Source organism: Hyaloscypha bicolor (genome assembly GCF_002865645.1).
Source record: "Hyaloscypha bicolor E unplaced genomic scaffold K444scaffold_124, whole genome shotgun sequence".
In the NCBI taxonomy this organism is placed as follows: domain Eukaryota; kingdom Fungi; phylum Ascomycota; class Leotiomycetes; order Helotiales; family Hyaloscyphaceae; genus Hyaloscypha; species Hyaloscypha bicolor.
The window spans coordinates 1,041,515-1,061,655 of NW_020194626.1; the positions used below are offsets into that span (position 1 = coordinate 1,041,515).

Sequence of the window (20,141 nt, forward strand, 5' to 3'; positions counted from 1 at the left end):
ACCAGGACGAAGTTATTGGCAAAAAGGGCAAAAACTTGAATCCGGACCAAGGGCGCAAGAATTGCATACGCTTTGATGAAATGATAAGATATGCTGACATACGACAAGAGAAGGGTATATAGATGAAAGAAGCCAAAGTCGTCAATCAAAGTCCAGCCTTGCGGCCTTACTGGAACAGCACTAGCGACCGCAGGGTTTGAGCGGGAAAGCTAAGTGTTTTGGCTCTAGCGCTAACAGCGCCGATGAGCGTGCTCACCCAGCAACGTGGAGATTGTTTGGGAAATAGACTGCCAGCCGGAATTCATGAGATATTGCTATGCGGGAGTAAGAAGCGATGGAATGGAGTTATTGTAGGCATACTGGATGCTTTTCTGGTCTTGAGAAGGTTCCAGGATGTACTTGCACGCATATTAGTCCAATTCCGGGGGGAAATGGGAACCTGCATGATCTTCCGAGATCCTGACTCTACGCTGCGAATCATGGTCAGAAATGAGCAACACATTGGGTTCCCTTGGTGAATGGAACAAATGGGAAATAAATGCATGGAGCCACACCTTGGACTATTCCAGACTGGCATGGTGAATGGAAATAAATTTCCATTGTTGTTGCAGTCGTCATGTTGTTGACAGTCATCGAGCACTTGCTTTTAGCGACCTCCGCCCAGCCAACTGCCACTTCCCACAGACTTGGACCACATTTCGAACGACATTCTCCTCACCAACCCCGACAGACAATCTCAACCGCCCTCACGACTCGACTCGAAGACAATAAACTACGGCCATGGTCTAAAAGAGCCGTCTCGCCGCAATTCAAGTCATCCTTCTCCCGCCCGCCCATCGCCAACCTCGAATGGCGGCCCCCGAAGCCATGAGCTCCAACAGCTCGCCCATCTCCTCCCCGCTATCCAGCATAGCATCGCGGTCGCCATCACCACCAGTGGACTATCCCTCACCCCCCTCGAGCAATGTCTCCGATACGGGTGTCTCCCCTTCGAAGTCGCGCGACGCACCAGATCGCGATGAGCCTCCACCTTCCAAGAGGCAAAAGATCGTAAAGCCGAGGGAATTAAAGACCGAGCATCTTGATCTAAGGAGACTAAATGATAGCGATGACGACGAACACCACAAGATCCAAGACGCAAAGCTTAGGAAGTTAATGGAAGCTTTGCGCTCGAAGAGAAAGATTGTGGTTATTGCAGGAGCAGGAATCTCGGTATCTGCAGGCAGTATGTTCAATATCTTCCCCCCAACATGAGATCTTGCTAAACTTGATAGTCCCCGATTTCCGCTCCTCAACCGGCCTATTCAACACATTGCGCAGCCAGCATAAGCTGAAGGCGTCTGGAAAACATCTCTTCGACGCGTCCGTCTATCGCAGCGATTCGTCTACGAGCTCTTTCCACGACATGGTCCGAGAACTGTCCCATCTGACTCAGAAAGCAAAGCCTACTCCGTTTCACCATATGCTCGCGACACTAGCAGAGGAGGGTCGTTTGATGCGCTTGTACTCTCAAAATGTTGACGGTATCGATACATCCATCGAACCTTTAGTGACAAAAGTCCCCCTCAATGCAAAAGGTCCCTGGCCGAAGACGATCCAATTACACGGGGGCTTGGAGAAGATGGTCTGTACAAAATGTGGTCATTTGTCAAATTTTGATGGCGCACTTTTTGAAGGTCCGGAACCTCCATCATGCAAGGAATGTGAGACGATGGATCAAGTCCGAATCGCGGGAGGTCTTAGAAGTCATGGAATCGGCCGATTACGACCCAGAATGGTTCTGTATAATGAATTCAATCCTGACGAGGATGCTATTGGAGCAGTGAGTGCTGCGGATCTCAAGAGTCGGCCGGATGCAGTTATTGTTGTGGGCACGAGTCTCAAAGTTCCTGGTATTCGTCGTCTTGCTAAAGAAATGTGCTCTGTTACTCGGGGTCGTCGAGGTGGATTCACTGCTTGGATTAATCATGACCCCGAGCCTCTTGGAATTGAGTTCAAAGATTGCTGGGATATGGTAGTCCGAGGGGAATGCGATGATGTTGCTCGATTAGTTTGTCTTCCGATGTGGGACGACAAGGACTGCGGGGAATATTCCGTCGTGGACGGAAAGATCAAGAAGAACAGCTATCCTGAGGTGGTTCTAGACATCAAGCCGGTCGATGCTCTGAAGACGCAGGGAATTCTCACGCCTTCAGAAAGCCCTCGACAACAAAGCCCGGCCCCGAAACTGAAGCAGGCGATGCTCCAATTTGGGTCCTTGAAAGCTGCAACAGAAAAGGATACGAAGGTCAAGAAGAAGCCTGGAAGGAAACCATTGCCATCGAAACCAACCAAGCTTACCAACAAGATCACAAGCACCTTCACCTCATCGAAAACTGCACAGCCAACTACGAAACCGTCAGAGGCCGACTTTGGAGATTCTGGAGAGACCACACTGTTTCCAGGGCTGGCAAAGACCCCAACCACGCCGATGAGACCAGTTTCCCCGTTTGATACTCGTAACAACAGCGACTCATCATACTTCAGACCTGAGGACCTCCACAAGTCGTCTCATATTGCGGTCGAAATTCCTGCCTACAACAGACAGGAGACTATTTCACCCAAAGGGAGATTACCTTCCGGCATGGAAAACCTCCTTACATGAGAGTTTGACGCCTGTTCCCCTTAGCAGGGTATCTCGGCCTCGTCTCGCGCTCTACACGGGATATGCATGAGAGGCAGCATTCATCACATTGTCACATTCCCTCATTCCTGTTCTTTTTGTATCACGGCATTGGGGATGGCGTTGGAGGTTCCTTTTTTCTTCCTCTTTTCTGCAAGACCATCATCGAGATGAAGTCGCTCTTGCTGAGTATTGTTCACCATACCATAAACCTGCGTATGTAGCATTAGGCGGAAGTGAGGATTGCATCTGCAGGGAAACAGCTGGAAGAGCCAGCACGTACTTCCAGCTCTTTTTTGTTGCTTTGGTTGGTAATGCAATGGGACATGCCGGGTTGTACATAATGGGTCCTTAGAGCAAGTCAGATAGATATCGACCCGACTGTTTTATTTACATGGTTGGGAATTTTACAGTTGGGAATCGAAGCATGATTCTTGGCCTGATTGTCGTCTTTAATGGCCTAGGGTGACTTTCCCTTACCTTGAACTCGAGCCCCACAATCGTGAAGATTTCATGTCCTTTTGGTAGTCGTATACTCTAAATGTGCTTTCCCCCAAACTATCTTTTTCCAGCTTTAAGTCTCTACGCCATCGAGAGACTTAATGTGTAAAAGTAGGTGCGATATCTCTTCAAAATGCCCCCATATTTGCAGAATGGCAGATCTCGTTCCCAAGACTGTACCCCTGCGACAAACCTTCAATGTTTCTCAGCACTAGCACTCTCGTCATTTCCCTAAGTTTGAAGCAAGTCTCGTTAGATGGTACCCTCTTCAACACTGCTTGCCTCGTCAAGGGATTTCGGCTCTTCTTTGCACCGGTGAAGGCGACGTATGGAGAGAAGGGCTTCAGTCTTTCCGAAATTACTGGCACAGTCGCACGACCTTGTTGCGTGGAAAGTCCTCTCCACATCGTGCTGCAATTCAATTCTCATACCAAGATCGAGCTCGGTATAGCTGTCCTTATCAGGGAGCTGTCAGACCTCAGTTTTCTCGCACGCTCCACCTCAATATAGACAAACAGCGAAATTCATCTTCTAACGCCGGTCTTCCAGTTTTTTTATGATACTAGAATTGGAAATCTCATGTAGCCCTCCTTAATTTCTGGGTCTCAAGCTTCGAAAAGCATCCCTCAACGTGCACGTTGTCGGGGAGTTTAGGCTCCGCTGGACCAGGACCTCCCTTTTCATCAATGACGTGCCTTTAACACTATCTTCATTCTTTGGGACTTAATTATAACATTTAGCTCGGTGGGGGTGGTACTATCTGTGAGCCGCAGCGTATTGTGGCAAGAGCCACTCGTCTTCATAACGATTTTTCAAGATCAATCAAACAGTAGAAGTTTTGGAACAAACATTTAGATATTCAATGATTATTGGGTATATTTCCAACTCTTTATCCGTCAAATTCCTCCTAAGGCTTATGTTTTCTACTCTTGTCTAGATATCTTTCTATATCCCTCTTTATGAAACCAGCGCCATTACTTGGGAGCAATGCCGGCATCACTCTGTAAGAATACTTAAACGATCTCCTTGTTGGCAGGAGCATTATGAGTCTCAATCTCAGTCTCTTCAGCCGAGTCACCTTGTTTGGCAGTAGGGCCTCCGAGAGGGATGCCTTTCTCGACGAGACCCATCTCGGCAGCGAAGGTGGAGTGGGGGACCCAGGATCTAGAGTGGCGAGGAGACACTTCCTCGAGCATTCTGTCGACTTGCTCGAGGGAAAGGCCCTTAGTCTCAGGAACCAAGAAATATGCGAAGAGAACGCTGATGATGCAGAGGGAGCCCCACATGAAGAAAATCTTGGAGGACAGGTTGGCGTATTGTTTATCGACTAGGTAGGGGGTGATGATGGCAATGATGCAATTCCAGAACCAATTGCTAGAAGTTGAAAGCCCAACACCACGGGAGCGGATTGGGAGTGGGAAGATCTCGCCGATCTGTCCAGATAATTAGAACTGTAAAATGGATATAAGAACGGAATTAAGCTTACCACGACCCATGCGCAAGGACCCCATGTGGAAGCAAACATGCTGATGTTGATGCAGATGAAAGCGATCATGGCGGAGACAGCTGCTTTGTTGGTATCCTTTCCCTTGTCTTGGCCAACAGTGACTCCAATAATGCCAACAATGTATTGAGAGATGACCATTCCAGTTCCGCCAAAGATGAGCAAGTTGCGTCGACCAAATCTCTCGACCATCCAAAATGAGATAGGGGTGGAAAGAACGTTAACAAGCGTGGTGATCAAGCTGATGAGGAAAGGATTCGAAATAGTGTTAAGACTAGTAAAGAATACGACACCTACGGCAACGAAGAAGTTAGCAATTGTTCGATCAAGAGGACCCGAAAAGTAAATGCTTGTACCACAATTCCACGGACAATGTAAGGAGGAGGAAAAGGGGGGGCGCTTTCAATGTCCCACAACTTGTAGGACATTGACTTTGATTGTACCAAAGTGATTGATCAAGAGGAACCGGGAAAATGAGTCGACTCGCCATAATAAAAAATACTGCAACGAATTAGCAACACGTTTTTTAGAGGAAAGAGAGCCGGGAGCATGTCTCATCCGTATGGGACAAAAAAATAGGTTGGTTACAAGTTAATCCCCGTAAGTTGTTGCATCATTTGCAATCCGATTCCACAAAGAGTACGTCGAAGATTGCTAGCTGGGCTCTTTAAGCCACCATGGAAGCAGTTCGCCCAGGACGCAAAGTAAGTCGTCTGTGGGACCACGCTCAACTCGTACTCATGATTGGCAATGATTTCGGCAAGCTCGTCCTGAATGTATTCCGAGTCGATTGGCTGTCCTCGAACATTGGCAAGAGCACGGGCAGCCTCATCGAGTTTTCCTTTCTTCACGAAGTAACGAGGAGACTCCGGAAGCAGAAAGAGGCCAATGCCGAGAACAAGGGCCCAGAGGAATTGGACAGCGACGGGGATTCTGTATGAGCCAGTATCATCGCGGTCTTGTGTCGCATAAACCACACAATTCGCAAGAAGGATACCGATAGTAATGCAGCTAGATGGTGATGCAAGAGTTAGTAAGTGCTCGATAAAGATAAACTCAGGACTACTAGGACAATGTCTCCGGGGAAGATCAGGGATACTTAAGGTATAGGAAACGAATGTCGTGACAGAACACGTAATCTTACAATTGATAACCAGCTACCAAGGCACCACGGACCTTCTTTGGAGCAATTTCAGACATGTATAGGATAACTGTGAAGCATCAATTAGTAGCCGTGAACACATTTTGTATTTCTAGTTCGAATACTTACTGATAGCAGAGATGAATCCAACACCAGCGCCAGCAATAAGTCTTCCTACTACCATCACAGCTAGAGTAGTGCTGGCGGTCTCCAAAATACAACCAACAGTAAAGGTAAGGCAACCACTGATGATAGTCCAGCGACGGCCGATACGGTCGGCAACATCACCTGCGATCAGGGCGCCGAAGAAGGTTCCACAGGAGAGAATTCCAGTCAGGAGAGATTGCTGCCATCCAGGCAGAACGAAGAGAGCTTTGGTGGCAGAGTCGGCGTCGGGACCAGGATATTGAATGTGGGTATATTGGCGAATGTAGTACCTAGGCTCCATTAATATTGACGTTGCAGTTGAGAAAACAGGACTTCTTCAGGGGGTGACTGACTTCATTCCCATGACTCCTCCCATCCATCCTGTATCGTAACCAAAGAAAATGCCTCCAAATGCTGCAAACGCACACATCAGGTAGGCTTTCACCGTCACAGGTGCCTCGATACGTGACGTATCGGCAGTGCCGTGGACGACTCCACCACCAGCCATGACTGCAGATAGAATCAACGAAACGTAGGAGGCGATGTGAGACTAGCTGTTGCTAGATAGTCTTGCTTGCGATGTGAATTACAATGAGCTCGAAAGTTCGGGGAGAGACTCCAGGGCAAGAAGCTAGCTTATATCTGAAAGAACTTCTTCCAATTTCTCCTGGGACTTCCAACACTTGGTCCTTCTTTGAAAAAACTCGGTATTGTCAACCACGAGCAGGTAGGAAAGAAATTTGAACCTATAAACAACCCGGTCCGCCCGCATCTGGCCACTTCCGGAGTGCGGAGAGCGAGGATCTTGACATGCTTATGGACCAATATGCGCATCCTTGATGGGAACTATGTCCCAAACAGAAGGTAATGCGTGTGAGTTACATTTACACAGCACCAAGCACCAGGGGATCACAGATCAATGGAACGTGTTATCCGCGGAACGAGCTGAATGTAGTTACTGTAGATATCCTCCAAGCAGTTGCTGGAGGCTCCAGGCCAAACATTCTCGAATGCGGAGGGAAGACTGTCAATACAGGGTATTGACTGTGGGGAGGGTCCCGCTTCCTTGCTTGCATTCCCCATGCGTTTCCAAGGATTAAATCGTCCAGCCAAGTAACTGTACATTACCCGAGAATCATTCGGGCCTTTTAATGTGGTCTCAACATAGGCTCGTGGCTTGAGGAGACCGATGTCGAAAGAAGTTCTTGCAGGTGTCAGGAAGTCCGGCTTGGAGTGGACGATCGTCGAAGTCAATCTGTATGTCGTTCGGCTGAGCAGCGGCTGGGCTGGACCCTGAAATCTGATGTTCGTCAGTGGCGCCTGCAGCGGCGGTCGCCCATGACCTGTTGGACTGGTCAGCCTCGCCTCGCGGTACGAAGGGCCGAGTCAGCTCTGGAAAGAGACTGCTGCTGCTGGCCGTGTATGGGGCCTCTCAGAGAGCCAGAGACTCAGAATGCACAAAACAAATGTTACGGCGGAAGGTAACAATGGCGCCCCGCGGGCTGCAAAGAATTCCTCCTCGAATGAACGAATCCCAAGCGGCCGCGCTTGCGGCGTACACAACCCCTGAACCACCCCCTCCTCCCCCACCACACCACACCACACCACACAGCACTGGGAACAATGGAAACACTTGATGGCGTTGGCGTGCCCAAAAGCTGGCAAACCGGAGAAAGACCAGGAGATGGGGCCGCTCGGCCGTCGTGTCATCTCTCACCGAACGTGGAGGAAATGTGGAGATCTGGGGCTCCCATCGGGACGTGCTCGTGAGAACAGCTTCGCAGTCACGCACGAGGAGACGAGAGCCATTGGCGCTATTTTTGGCGCTAGCCGTCTAGGAAGCCTACAGCGAAGGCTGCCTGCAAGGCTCTGAGACGATCAAATATGGCTCCAAAAGCTGTGGTAGTGTTGATAAGTCTCGTGATGAAGAGGCGCCTTAGTTTGGCTTACTTTAAGGGAGACGAGCATTGGGCACAATTGAGAAGGCCGCCAATTCTGCTCTAAGGTCGTCTGTCCTGGGATTTAGTTCACACGGTTGAAGACGCTCTTGGGAAGAGATCCCCTAGACACCGTGGATAAGGCTAAATGACCATTTTATTGCTAGTGCCTGGTATGAGTGGCATTAGTTCCATTCCCTAAGCAATGGTCAACTTTTGCTGTCGCCAAGAGGCAGACAGTCCTCTACCTTCCGACTCTTTTGCTCAATCTGGATGTAAGATAGCTCGCGAATTCCTCAAATAAACCCGCACCAAATGCATGCAGCATAGAAACTCCAACCAGAGCCCTTATGTCCCTCTAAAAATACGATGTACGCCGCATTGAATGCAATGAACCCAGCCGTATGCTGATGCATCCACGGCGTTAAAGACACCTGGCAAAGCGCCGTCCAAACGCCAACGCAATGATGATCAAACCTTCGCGTAAAAACAACCCTCACTATTCTTAATTCTTAACGATCGCAGTCGATGAACCGGATGAGCCACTAGCATCTGCCGCTGGAAGATTACCGGCTTTCTTGGCTTGGGCTTCTTCTGCCTGATTCTTGAGAATCTTCTTGTACATGTTCTCGAGTTGTGTCCCTGGCGGACTTGGATCGAGAGGCCAGAACCCAGCAACGTAGACCCTTTTTCAATTAGCTGAGCGTCTCTATAAGTGGGCATTGAAATTTACCAGAAGCGCTTTCGGAGGTCCGAATCAGAAACATCCTCCTCCTGACTCTCTTGGGCTAAATTTTCGATGAAGTTGCCAATGGTGACAAGTTCTACCTTCATGACATTGGCACGTTCCTTTTGCGACTTGATGCGGTCCTTCGTGGCCGACTGGACACGCTTGAGGCTGTCCTTAATATCCTTAAATATGAGGCGGAGCATAGCTTCTTGCTCATGGCCCGACTTTGAATGGCCGTTCTCTGACTTACGCTGCTTGCTGTGGCGATCATGATGACGATCCTCCTCTGGCCCACTGAGCTTCCTCTTCAAATCCCTAGAGCCTGACTTGGGCGTAGCGACATCTGTGCTGCCGTGTCGACGAGGATCGGTACTCGAATTACCGTGTGAATTGCCATGGCTGTGTGCACGATCCTTTTCTCGATCGCGACTATGGTGCTCAGAGTGGCGGTGAATCTTCTTCGATTGAGGCGCCGGAGAAGCCGATACTGAGCCTCTCGTTTCAGATCGACGATGGCCGTTAGTACGGTCATGCTTTTTGTTGTTTCTATGATGATTCGCAACGGCAAGCTTCGCAGCTTGGTTATCGAAGTATTTCGCCTTCAGGACAGAAAGAAGGTAGTCCGCACGTCTAACCAGGTGAACAGCACCGGGTGCTTTTGCTACTTTTTCGTCCCCCTTATTGCGCTCCTCTTTCTTGTCGACTCGGTGCTCCTCTAGGAAGAACTTTTCCTTGAGCCCAAGATCGGGATCATCTCTGATCTGAACCCAGGCGCCATAGCCATGCCGGTGGATGCCAACAAGTAACATACCATCCTCTCTAGCACCCCAGTCACAGGAGTAGTGGGCGGCTTTTGAAGCATCGGTAACACGGAAGTTCTTGAAGTCGGATGAAGAGTTGATGAGATCTTTCAACATTCTCATCTCGCCGGGACGCTCGATGACAGTTTCTGCGTTGAGCCTTTTGACGCCCAGAAAGTCGAAAAGAACAGCCTTTTTGTCTTTCTTGGTCAAGGGTTTGTTCGCCTCGCGCTCCATGGCTTCGATCCTCGCAGCATCGTCCCTCAGCCGTTTCTCACTTTCATCCGTAATGGCCTTAATGACAGATCGTAACAAGTCTATGTCACGACCGACAAGACGGGCGTCCTTGACCAGCTCCTCTCCACGCTCTTCAATGGATCCATATCGAAGAAAAGCTCGGAAAAGGTTTCTGGCCTCCTTCTCATTCAACTCTCGCTTGGGATCGGCAAGATTGGCTTGCGCTTCTCTCTTCTCGTCAAGTTCATCTTGCTTGGCTTGATCGCGCTCTCTCTTTTTTGCTAGTCGCTGCTCTCTCTCGTACTCAGCCGTATTCTTCATAGCAGCTTTACGTGGTGCATTTTCCTCGACGACCTTAGCAAGATATTCTTCATGAGCACGTCTCTCTTCTTCTGCCTTGATTCCTGCAAGTTGATCTTTGGGGATAATGTCGTCCCATTCAAGATCGATCTTGACATCAGTGTACTCGAAGCTTTTGAGGAAGTCTTCACCACCGTCAGCAACCATGCCCTCAGGAACCTCAGTCTTATGTTCTTCGGCATTCTCAAGTACCGAGTCAATGTCGAGTTCCTCGAGCTTTCGCTGGTTACCAGACTGTTCGAACATCTTTTGGCCTCTGCGTTTGAGAATCCTCGAGATATCTTCGGATGATTTGGGATCATCAATCTTCCCAGCCTTAACTGCCTTTTCTCGGAGCTCTTTCTTCTCCTTGTCGGTGACGCCTCTCTGAATAGTGATGAACTCAAGCATGAGCTTGTTTCGAGCTCGCTCAAGGACCTCCTCTTCGACGGTCTCTTTTGAGACAAGTCGATAGATACTGACCGGTTTCTTCTGACCGATACGATGTGCGCGAGCCATGGCTTGGAGGTCTGCCTGGGGGTTCCAGTCAGAATCGAAGATGATGACCGTATCTGCTGTCATCAAATTGATCCCAAGACCACCAGCTCGCGTAGAGAGAAGAAAGCAAAAGTCGTTGCTATCGTCGGCATTAAAGTGGTCGATAGCCATGCGACGAGGACCCGCGGCGATGGTGCCATCAAGACGCTGAAACTGGTAACCACGGAGCTGTAGATAGTCGCCGAGAATGTCAAGCATCTTCACCATCTGACTGAAGATGAGGACTCGATGATTGTCTCTTTTCAACTTTGTCAAAAGTCGATCCAACAACATCATTTTCCCACTACTGGCGATCAGACCTTTCAATTGATCCTCACGTCTCTCGCTTCCTTTCAATATCTTCTCCTCGGCATTTGGGAACATATAAGGATGATTACTGGCTTTTTTCAGCTCCATCATGATGTTGAGAAGTGACTGTTTCTGCCCCTTCGCCCCTTCATTGAGAGCAGCGTAGTTGCGGGTGAGGATGTTCTTGTAGTAGTCTAATTGAACATCGGAGAGCTCCACACGAATGATTTTTTCACTCTTAGGAGGCAAATCATTCTCGACCTTCTGCTTTGTACGGCGAAGGATGTAGGGTTGGATCTTATTGGTGAGTGCGGCAATCTTCTCACCAGCAGCTTCTTCGGTCAAATCCATGTTCTCCTCGATGTCTAGCTCGCCGGGCATAAGGAAGTCCATCAGAGCTGATAACTCCCCCAATGTGTTTTGAACTGGCGTACCCGTAATCAATAACCGACTCGGCGCCTTGAAATCAAGTAGCTTTTGGTATAATTGCGACTCCCGATTCTTCAAGCGATGTGCTTCATCAACAGCCATGAATTGCCACTTGATCTGAGCGAGAAATGTAGCATCGGCAAGAATGTACTCGTATGAGGTGAGTAGGACATTGAACTTGGGTCTCTTCACATTTCCAGAGGACAGCAACTCATACTCACGGATGATTGAGCGTGAAGTCTCTTTGCCGTTGTAGATGACATAATTGACGTCTGGAGCCCAATGGTCGAATGTATCAGCCCAGGCGGGGATAGTTGTCAACGGCACCACAACAAGGAAGGGTCCTTCCTGATGTCTGTCATGGCGAAGCCAATTCATGAAAGATACTGTTTGGACAGTCTTGCCCAACCCCATCTCGTCCGCAAGGATGACATTCTTGTTCTTCGTCCAATTGTATGCCAAGAAGTTGAGGCCGGTGATTTGGAAGTCTCGAAGTTGGCCGTTCTTTATATAAGACGGTTGCTCTCTGATTGGCACGTGAGAGCCTCGAGTGTTGGGGTTTGACTCCTCTCGATTCGATGTCAATGACCGCGAGCTACGATCCAAGAAGCGGTCTATTGCGTCTTGAGCAATCTTGCTCACCAGCGAAGCCGCCTCCCAAGTGCAAGATTCGTAGTAAAGACCCTTCCACTTTACGTAGTATTCGGTCTCATCCTCACCATCTCTTGTGCCGATAACCCGCTCGACCTTGGTGTAGTCAAGGAGGGCATCAGAGTCGCGTTCCCGATCCAGCATCCATTTTTCCTTTTCTTCGGGGGGTATGTCGTCGCCACGTGCCATATATATATCCTCAAGGACAATCTTTCTATAGTAGTTCTCTAAACGGCGGAAGCCCCGCATGCCTGTTAGGGAAGATGTCGTCTCCCAAGTGGCATGATAGTGCGATTTGCCCTGCCATTTTATATAATATTCGAAGTCGTCTCGACCCAGGTCTTCTTCGTTGATATCTTTTCCTTCTTTGAGCCGGTGTTTGAGGACGACGTCAATATATGGTGTAGTATCCTCCGTATCGCCAGCCCAATAGTTTGGTGTCATCATTTCGGATTCGTCTTCCATCTCGGCATCACTCTCCTGATAAGCACCAACCGTAACTTGGGCAGCCCTGCGGCTGTTCCATCTCTTTTCTTGGTATATGGGAGCAAGATTTCCGGATTCGAGCTGGCGGCGACGATGCTTCTTCGTCGTGCTTCGGGCTCGCGCGCCGCCGTAGGTGTCTGTGTCCGAATCGGATCCGGATGCTGACCGGAGAATTGGGGTCTCACGCTTCGATGCTATAGCTATGAGGTTAGTGGTGTGGCGACAGCGAGGATGAAAATGGGATGAAATGGGTATCGTACATGGCTGTGATCGCTCCGGCTTTCTTCGTTTCGTCCTATGAGCGGGAACAACATCAGACTCAGAGTCGTCGTTCTCGTCATCATCTGATTCAATCTAGGTTATGTTAGTCCGGGCACTGTAGGTCCTAAAGGAGTTCAAATCGACGTACGATAGTCCGGTGTTGGACTGGACGGCCCTGTGAAGACTGTCAGCAATGTAATGCTGTACACCTACCGCTGACGATAACATACACTTCTTCGCAGACCGTATAGCTCTGGGTTGGCCAGAATGTGCTCATCCTCGAGGCCTAGCTTTCGCTTCGCAGGACGACGAGACTCGGCGGAGGTTGAGCGCTCCTGACGGGCTCTATCTGGAGCTGTGTGAGGTGGGCTGTCTTCCATGTCGAAGTCAGCATCATCAGATTCATCCTGAACCTCTGCAGCGGAGGACTCGGAGGCATCAGTATCTTGAGCTCCAAACTCGGATTGGCGATTTCTTGATGGCGCCGGTGAGGGTTCGTCGACAATAGATTTGGCAACCTCGGACAGGTCAGATTCACTGTCATATGGAGCATCGTCGTTCGTGAGGGTAGAGCTTGCCAATGGAGAAACGTGTCCATTGAGAAGAGGCAGCGCCGATGTCGACTTCAACAACGTTGTAGATGATGGTGGGGCTGAAGACGATGAAGTTAGCAATTTGATCAAAACGGCTGCAAATTTTGCTATGACGCAAAGCCCCAATGATCGCATGGTCTTCAAGAGACGATAGCAGCGATTCATATATAACTTCTGCCACAATATGAGAGTCTGCGAGACAGATTCAAGGGCTGCCGGCGCATTTCGATGTATTCGATGATAACTTTTGCTGTAGGGCTGCTGATGACCTGTGGCCGATTGGGGATGACGTGGAGCGTGGGAGCTCGCACAAAGCTCAAAAAATCATCGAAAGTATCGAGAGAACCCAAAAGAACTCAACATAGAGGTTGTTCGAATCGTCCAGGTCGATATTTTCGAGTTATTAGGCCAGGTAGGAAGGATGTCTGAGCAGGCAGATGGGCCAGCCTTGAGAGTATCTTGGGCTGTAGCGGTGAGGAGTCTGAGAGATGACACTTACAAGCCATAGTAAAGAGGCCCCCCGTGAGGCAGACACTGTATTTGTGTTCAAATAAAGAGTGTGGTGTGAAAGAAATGTTGCGAGTGTACTGTGGTGGTTATGTCGAACGCAGTGACAAGAAACCCTGGGGCACGCGGAGAGAGCAAGTAGAAACCCCGACTTTGCAGTCCACCAAAAAAGCGGCACTAAATTCTCAATGTCCCAAGTTCAGTCGGAACATTTCAGAAAGACCCTCTACGAATGTTCCCACGACTTGTAGTAACATCAAAATCTCCACCTTCCGCTATCCTTCGCAATTCCAAAATACAATTTTCTACTCTCGCAGTCCAGACAACTGTCCGACCTTGACTTGGGACGTGGAAAATCAGTGCCGCTTTACTGTCTACCACCATCAGCCTGATCGTTCGCTTAATGGCCCGAAAGGCAGCACACTATGGTGAACCAATCACAAAACCACCTTACTCATTTACGACTCTGGTTTTCCCAAATTCTCGATACAAAATTACGTCGTGCTGGCCCTCTCTGCCTCGAGACAGACAACTACAGCACAACTCTACGCCCTTTCGTTTCTCCAAGCCCTCCCCCAGTCCACCAACTTCTGCTGAAGCATTCCGAATACCCTAACCACATCTTGCCAGTAGGGCACGAGGCAGCAAAGATGTCGGACAAGCTGACTCGGTGCGTTCAACCCAACGCCTGACACTTTGACCGTGACAACGGCAGATTCTGCTGGAGGGCTGAAGAGATGCAAATGCTGACTTTTCCGTCAATCCAGTATCGCGATCATCAGTACCGACAAGGTGCGAATCTTGAAGCTTTACCCCACTACCCCGCCTGGTCAAGCAAGTCTACTAACAACGTCTTTGTATTCAGTGTAAACCGAAGGTATATCACCATCAGACCACAAAGAATGAACCACATTCTGACCCATGACATACAGAAATGCAGACAAGAATGCAAGAAGTCCTGCCCGGTTGTGCGGAGTGGACGGCTTTGCATCGAAGTCACTCCTGAGTCGAAGATCGCCTTCATTTCCGAAAGTCTATGTATTGGTTGCGGCATCTGTCCCAAAAAATGCCCATTTGGCGCCATCAATATCATTAATCTTCCAACAAACCTCGAGTCTCACGTTACACATCGATACTCAGCCAACAGCTTCAAGCTTCATCGATTGCCTACACCACGACCTGGACAAGTTTTAGGCTTGGTCGGTTCGAACGGTATTGGAAAGAGTACAGCGTTGAAGATATTGAGTGGAAAATTAAAGCCAAACTTGGGTAGATACGACAACCCCCCTGATTGGCAAGATGTGATTAAGTATTTCCGAGGTTCTGAACTGCAGAGTCTGTCCCCCAACCCGAATTCCCCCTGTTCTCAAAGCTCATGATATTTGCAGACTACTTTACCAAAATTCTTGAAGATGATCTCAAGGCGATTGTTAAGCCTCAATATGTTGACCGCATTCCCAAGGCGATCAAAGGCCCCGACAAGACTGTTCGATCCTTGATCGAGGCAAATGCGTCAATGGAGAATCTTACAGAAGTCCTTGATGTTCTGGGTAAGTCGAGACAGGCAAACAGTGGCAGGGGCCTTATAATTAATGGATATTTCTAGAACTAAATCACATCATGGATCGAGACGTGAACCTTCTTTCTGGAGGTGAACTTCAAAGATTTGCCATAGGTACCGTTTGCGTCCAGCAAGCTGATGTGTACGCCACCCTTCACAAAACTGAAACGTGTGTACTGATACAATTGAATAGGTACATGTTTGATGAACCTTCCTCCTACCTTGATGTCAAGCAACGTTTGAGCGCTGCGAAGATAATCCGATCCCTCCTTCGAGCCGACGACTATGTCATCTGTGTTGAGCACGATCTGTCTGTTCTGGACTATCTTTCGGACTTTATCTGCGTCCTTTACGGCAAACCTGCCGTCTATGGTGTCGTCACTCTGCCAGCTTCTGTTCGGGAAGGTATCAACATCTTCCTTGATGGCAATATCCCAACCGAAAATCTTCGTTTCCGGGAGGAGTCTTTGACATTCCGCATTGCTGAAGCTGCTGACGAGTTCATGGCTGATCGAACCCGTGCCTTTGATTATCCAAAAATGGAAAAGACCTTGGGTGGCTTCCATCTCCGCATTGACGCTGGTGATTTCACTGACTCTGAAATCATTGTCATGATGGGCGAGAACGGTACTGGCAAGACGACTTTCTGCAAGTTGCTCGCTGGTGCTTTGAACCCAGACGGCAATCAGAAAGTCCCCGGTATGAAGGTCAGCATGAAGCCTCAGAAGATCACCCCAAAATTCGAAGGTACCGTTCGTCAGCTCTTTTTCAAGAAGATCAAGACTGCTTTCCTCCTCCCGCAATTCCAGACCGACGTCGTTAAGCCATTGAAGCTGGACGAGTTCATCGATCAGGAAGTGAAGACCCTCTCTGGTGGTGAGCTGCAGCGTGTGGCTATCGTTCTTGCCCTTGGTCTTCCTGCCGACATCTACCTCATCGATGAGCCGTCCGCTTATCTTGACTCTGAGCAGCGTATTATCGCTGCCCGGGTCATCAAGCGATTCATCATGCACTCAAAGAAGACCGCCTTTGTCGTGGAGCACGATTTCATCATGGCAACGTACTTGGCAGACCGTGTCATTGTCTTCGATGGTGAACCTGGCATTGATGCGCGAGCCAATGCCCCCGAATCATTGCTCACAGGCTGCAACAAATTCTTGAAGAACCTCGATGTTACCTTCCGTCGGGATCCCACCAACTTCAGACCACGGATTAATAAGCTCAATTCTCAACTGGACCAAGAGCAGAAATTGAGTGGCAATTTCGTAAGTGAATGGGAATTTGATTGGAAAAACTTTACTGACCCTTTTCAGTTCTTCTTGGAAGATGAAAATAGCACGAGTAGTTAAAAAGGGCAACCCCAATGATTCACATCCTCCTTTAACCGATGCATTGCCAGGCGTTATGGGTTCAGCATCAAAAGGAAAAGGCCATGCGGGGTCCCAGGGATCGCTTGATGAGGAAACGGCCTCAAATGACGAAGACGAGCCAGACGACTAACCACGGACGGCAGTCTATCTCCTGTTGCCTGGTCCTACCCTGAAGATTGCCACTTTTCCTTTGTTTTCCCTCTGGCAATATTCGGGGTAGATGGAGGGGCAATGGTCAAGTTGGTGATTGCCGTCAGAGACATTGTACCAGATGCATCGCATCAATTGAGCGTGGAATGGAAGGATCAGATTTTGCTTTGATCATTGCACGATTGATTAAGTCTTTTATTAAGTTTGATACTTGAGGTGGCGGAGATAGCTCAACTCGTTAAGGAGAGACAATACACACCGAAGTTCGCTTGGTCTTCAAATCAACGCACTTTGCTTCCTATGCTGCACCTGATCGTATCCCTTCATTGGGGTCTACCAAGTGTAGACTAACTCTGCCTGCAATATTCATCATAATATAGAACGTAGTTGGCTTGCAATACGTACGAGTCGACGTCCTCTGAGTATCATCGTCCTTCATCATATTGTCTACTCCTCCTCGATCTCGCCTTCCTCGCTTCCAGAATGGACGGCCGGTTCCTCTTTCGGTGGTAGTGGGGCAGGAGGTGTCCTAGTCCTGTGACGCCGTTCACGTGGAGGGATCGGGGAACGCTCACGTGGTGTTAGCTCTCTTCTCGACCGCTATACTTGAAATTAGAATCCATTCAAATGCAAGATAGGGCGCGGAAGAAAAGTGTAAACTGATAGGGTTAGATGTGGGACGAACCTTTGCTACCCTAGTGCTTCCAGCGCTCTCCACATCACTGTCAGCTCGACGACGCCTGCTGCCGCTAGGTCTTTCGTCACCGTATGGCAGCTCATCAATGCTTCCCCTTGGGTCCCCTCTCCTACGGTAGAGCTTTTCTCGCTCCTCTTCTCGATCCCTTCGGTCTCGATCATAATGGCTTATTGTGTCGTCGCGCCGACTGCGATGTGACTTATTAAGATCCATCTCTCTCTCTCGATCACGATCACGGTCCCGCTCAGACCGGTCACCTCTACGGCTTGGGGATAACAAGGTATCTGCAACGCTTGCTTTTCGATAATTCTTTTCTCGGTCCGCAATTGCCTTTCGCCGATCTGCTTCATATGCATCTGGTTCCGGGCTGCGGTCATGACGTCCACTAGTACGGCGGATTCTCTCACCTCGGTCTCTCTCGCCTCGATCATCTCGGCGAGTTGATCTGTCTACCGAAGACCTGTCTCGGCGCTTGAGGCGCTCTTTCTCTGCGTCCTCTTCTTTCTCCTTTAGCCTCCTGACCACTTTCTCGAAAGCTGATCGACGAAGCTCATCGGATGCTACTGCAACGTACTCTTCGGACCTTTCAATGCGAGGTTGAACCCTCTCGTAAGTATCTTCAATACGCACCGGAGGATCAAGATGTTTAATGAAAGACCGGAGGGCATCAACTGCTCGACGTTGCTGACGCTCAGCTTGGTGTTTATCATCTTCACTGCGTCGAGAAACCTTTTCGTGCAACTTAAGTCTCGTCAGCAAAATTATTTCATTGGAAATCATTTTGGACAAGCTTACCCGTTCGAATATCAAAGAGAGTGCGTCTCGGTCAACGTCAGCAGTGCGTCGATCATTCTGCATTAAAGCAAGGAAGCCTTCAAAAGTTGTCTTCTGTTGAATTTCAAACCGTTTGTCCTAAGGTAAAATCAGTAAAGACCCTTCAAACTCTAAAGGAGATGCTTACATCAAGAACGTCCAAGACATCATTCCGGGTGCTGCGTAATGCCCGTTCTTCTTCCTCCACCATATCCCAGAACAAGTCAAGGGGCGTGGAACCAGGTTGACCAAGCATTGCTTGATATCTCTCATCCGCTACGATCAGTGGATGAATCTTACTCCACTTCGACCCAGCTTTGATTTTGTTGTTGGCCTTCAGTTCATGAAGGAGGCCCAGGAAGCGGTCCCGATTCTGACGTTCTCTCCTAGATTTCTGATTCTTTTGTTGTTGACGGGCATCGTTAAAAGTCTTCTCCAGAGTCTTGATGTGATTCTCGAAGGCGGTCAACATGTCGGACTTGTTGAGTGATTTGAATTTTTGATCGCCTTGAAAGCGCTGGTTAGATTGGATGATACCTTGTGCCTCAGACCACCTCGTGTATGGTTCCAAATCAAGACCTCTAAGAATCTCAATAAGCTCATCCATTGCTGCTTTCCGTGTGGTCACTTCACGCTCAACATTAGCCTTCTTGAGTTCGATGATATAATCCTCAAATAGCTGGCGCCGTTCATCGTCATCCTTTGCTGATCGAAAGATGGTCTCTCCCTCAATGATTGGCCGTGCTGTCTTCCAGCGAGTATAATGCTTGATTTCTGGATGGCTGCTCAGCATAGTAGCAAAGTCTTTACGGAGCTTCTCGGTTCTCTCTTTCGCGCGATCCTTCTCCTGCAGGCGCACTTCCAGGGCATATTTCTCGAAAGCCGCCTTCCGATCCTTGGGATCTTTAAGCGCTCGGTATTGAGGATCCTTGATGATAGATCGCATCGTCTGTTCCCAGGTCCAATTTGGATCGATATTATTGCGACGGAGGAGCTTGAGGAAGGCTGCCTCAGCTTCTTCGAAGGTAGCATAATCAGGGTCGGTATTTGCAGGCACGAATACTTGCGCACGGGATCCATTAACATCATTGCCATACGCGATTTGACGCGCTTCGCCCAGTGGTTCCCTATCTCGTGGTTGGTCAAATTGAGAAGACGAAAATCCGCCTCCGGCAACAAAGGTTGGAGCTCTGTGAAAAGTCAGCATAAATCCCACTGCAGAGTGGAAATCAGGTAGCTGCTTACGGCGCGACTGGTATCTGGGCAGGTGCTTCCTTAGATAGAGCCTGCTTGTAGACATCGGGCATCTCCCACGAGCTTTGCTTTGTCTCAGTATTGTACCAATACTTTCTTCCGCCCTCTGCAGTGTACTCCTTCCATGGCTGGGATGCAAGAGCACGCTAAAAGCAATGTCAGTAGCCATATGTACTCAGAAGAGCATGCGCACTTACCTCTGCAGGTGTCATCAAGTCCTCTGGCTTGGTCCACTGCGTCGCCTTCGTGATTGTGTTGAAGTAGTACACGCGACCATCGCTATTTCGTGCCTCCTGCCAGAGATCAGGCAGGGCCGCGTGGCCGTTAAGGCCGTTGATGCCGTTCATGGTGAGCGTGGGTGTAAATTCAAGGATGGATGGGTGGAGAAGAGGCCGGTGTTGATGCAAAGAAAATAAAGCTGGAGATTTTGAAGCTCGCCCAATCAGGACTAGCTTGCGGATGTGCGATAAACCTCCAACGTCAAGCTTCACGTTGCAATCGTTCCAGATTGGCCAATTACAGACA

The 20,141-nt window shown here is 49.1% G+C and overlaps 6 protein-coding genes across 6 annotated transcripts; 3 read left to right on the forward strand and 3 right to left on the reverse strand.

Annotated features, from left to right (window-relative positions):
• The first annotated feature begins 513 nt into the window (after window positions 1-513).
• K444DRAFT_568156 (DHS-like NAD/FAD-binding domain-containing protein) lies at window positions 514-3,138 on the forward strand. Its single transcript, XM_024877193.1, has 2 exons — window positions 514-1,225; window positions 1,275-3,138. The coding sequence occupies exons 1-2, from the start codon at window positions 850-852 to the stop codon at window positions 2,642-2,644; spliced, it is 1,746 nt and encodes a 581-aa protein (XP_024732823.1). The 5' UTR covers window positions 514-849; the 3' UTR covers window positions 2,645-3,138.
• Window positions 3,139-4,138: 1,000 nt separating this feature from the next.
• K444DRAFT_83710 (general substrate transporter) lies at window positions 4,139-6,628 on the reverse strand. Its single transcript, XM_024888749.1, has 7 exons — window positions 6,309-6,628; window positions 5,938-6,245; window positions 5,812-5,878; window positions 5,256-5,678; window positions 5,155-5,168; window positions 4,650-4,960; window positions 4,139-4,596 (listed from the first exon to the last, which is right to left on the reverse strand). The coding sequence occupies exons 1-7, from the start codon at window positions 6,461-6,463 to the stop codon at window positions 4,177-4,179; spliced, it is 1,698 nt and encodes a 565-aa protein (XP_024732824.1). The 5' UTR covers window positions 6,464-6,628; the 3' UTR covers window positions 4,139-4,176.
• A 1,769-nt stretch (window positions 6,629-8,397) lies between these two features.
• K444DRAFT_633443 (uncharacterized protein) lies at window positions 8,398-13,770 on the reverse strand (the record flags this gene model as incomplete). Its single annotated transcript, XM_024883610.1, has 6 exons — window positions 8,398-8,578; window positions 8,626-12,604; window positions 12,671-12,764; window positions 12,820-12,846; window positions 12,902-13,323; window positions 13,764-13,770. 6 exons carry the CDS (start codon window positions 13,768-13,770, stop codon window positions 8,398-8,400), a joined length of 4,710 nt encoding a protein of 1,569 aa, XP_024732825.1.
• A 351-nt stretch (window positions 13,771-14,121) lies between these two features.
• On the forward strand, window positions 14,122-14,962 carry K444DRAFT_83859 (uncharacterized protein). Its single transcript, XM_024888750.1, has 4 exons — window positions 14,122-14,441; window positions 14,539-14,563; window positions 14,637-14,648; window positions 14,712-14,962. The coding sequence occupies exons 1-4, from the start codon at window positions 14,197-14,199 to the stop codon at window positions 14,775-14,777; spliced, it is 348 nt and encodes a 115-aa protein (XP_024732826.1). The 5' UTR covers window positions 14,122-14,196; the 3' UTR covers window positions 14,778-14,962.
• Window positions 14,920-16,681, forward strand: K444DRAFT_482737 (P-loop containing nucleoside triphosphate hydrolase protein; the record flags this gene model as incomplete). The annotated part of the gene is made up of 5 exons (XM_024873034.1): window positions 14,920-15,106; window positions 15,160-15,321; window positions 15,378-15,474; window positions 15,526-16,597; window positions 16,646-16,681. Coding segments are annotated over 5 exons (1,554 nt in total), but the record flags the coding sequence as incomplete, so codon positions are not given.
• A 618-nt stretch (window positions 16,682-17,299) lies between these two features.
• On the reverse strand, window positions 17,300-19,963 carry K444DRAFT_645571 (uncharacterized protein; the record flags this gene model as incomplete). Its single annotated transcript, XM_024885098.1, has 6 exons — window positions 17,300-17,452; window positions 17,538-18,290; window positions 18,345-18,461; window positions 18,511-19,552; window positions 19,608-19,762; window positions 19,814-19,963. The coding sequence occupies 6 exons, from the start codon at window positions 19,961-19,963 to the stop codon at window positions 17,300-17,302; spliced, it is 2,370 nt and encodes a 789-aa protein (XP_024732828.1).
• Between the last annotated feature and the right edge of the window lie 178 nt (window positions 19,964-20,141).

Bases quoted from the DNA above. Each gene is read 5' to 3' on its own strand.
- K444DRAFT_83859 (XM_024888750.1), top strand. From the start codon at position 14,197: ATGGTGAACCAATCACAAAACCACCTTACTCATTTACGACTCTGGTTT. The intron at 14,442-14,538 runs GTGCGTTCAACC...CCGTCAATCCAG, and splicing joins ATGTCGGACAAGCTGACTCG to TATCGCGATCATCAGTACCG.
- K444DRAFT_83710 (XM_024888749.1), bottom strand. From the start codon at position 6,463: ATGGCTGGTGGTGGAGTCGTCCACGGCACTGCCGATACGTCACGTATC. The intron at 6,246-6,308 runs GTCAGTCACCCC...AATGGAGCCTAG, and splicing joins GGAGGAGTCATGGGAATGAA to GTACTACATTCGCCAATATA. The intron at 5,879-5,937 runs GTAAGTATTCGA...GATGCTTCACAG, and splicing joins TGGATTCATCTCTGCTATCA to TTATCCTATACATGTCTGAA.
- K444DRAFT_568156 (XM_024877193.1), top strand. From the start codon at position 850: ATGGCGGCCCCCGAAGCCATGAGCTCCAACAGCTCGCCCATCTCCTCC. The intron at 1,226-1,274 runs GTATGTTCAATA...TAAACTTGATAG, and splicing joins AATCTCGGTATCTGCAGGCA to TCCCCGATTTCCGCTCCTCA.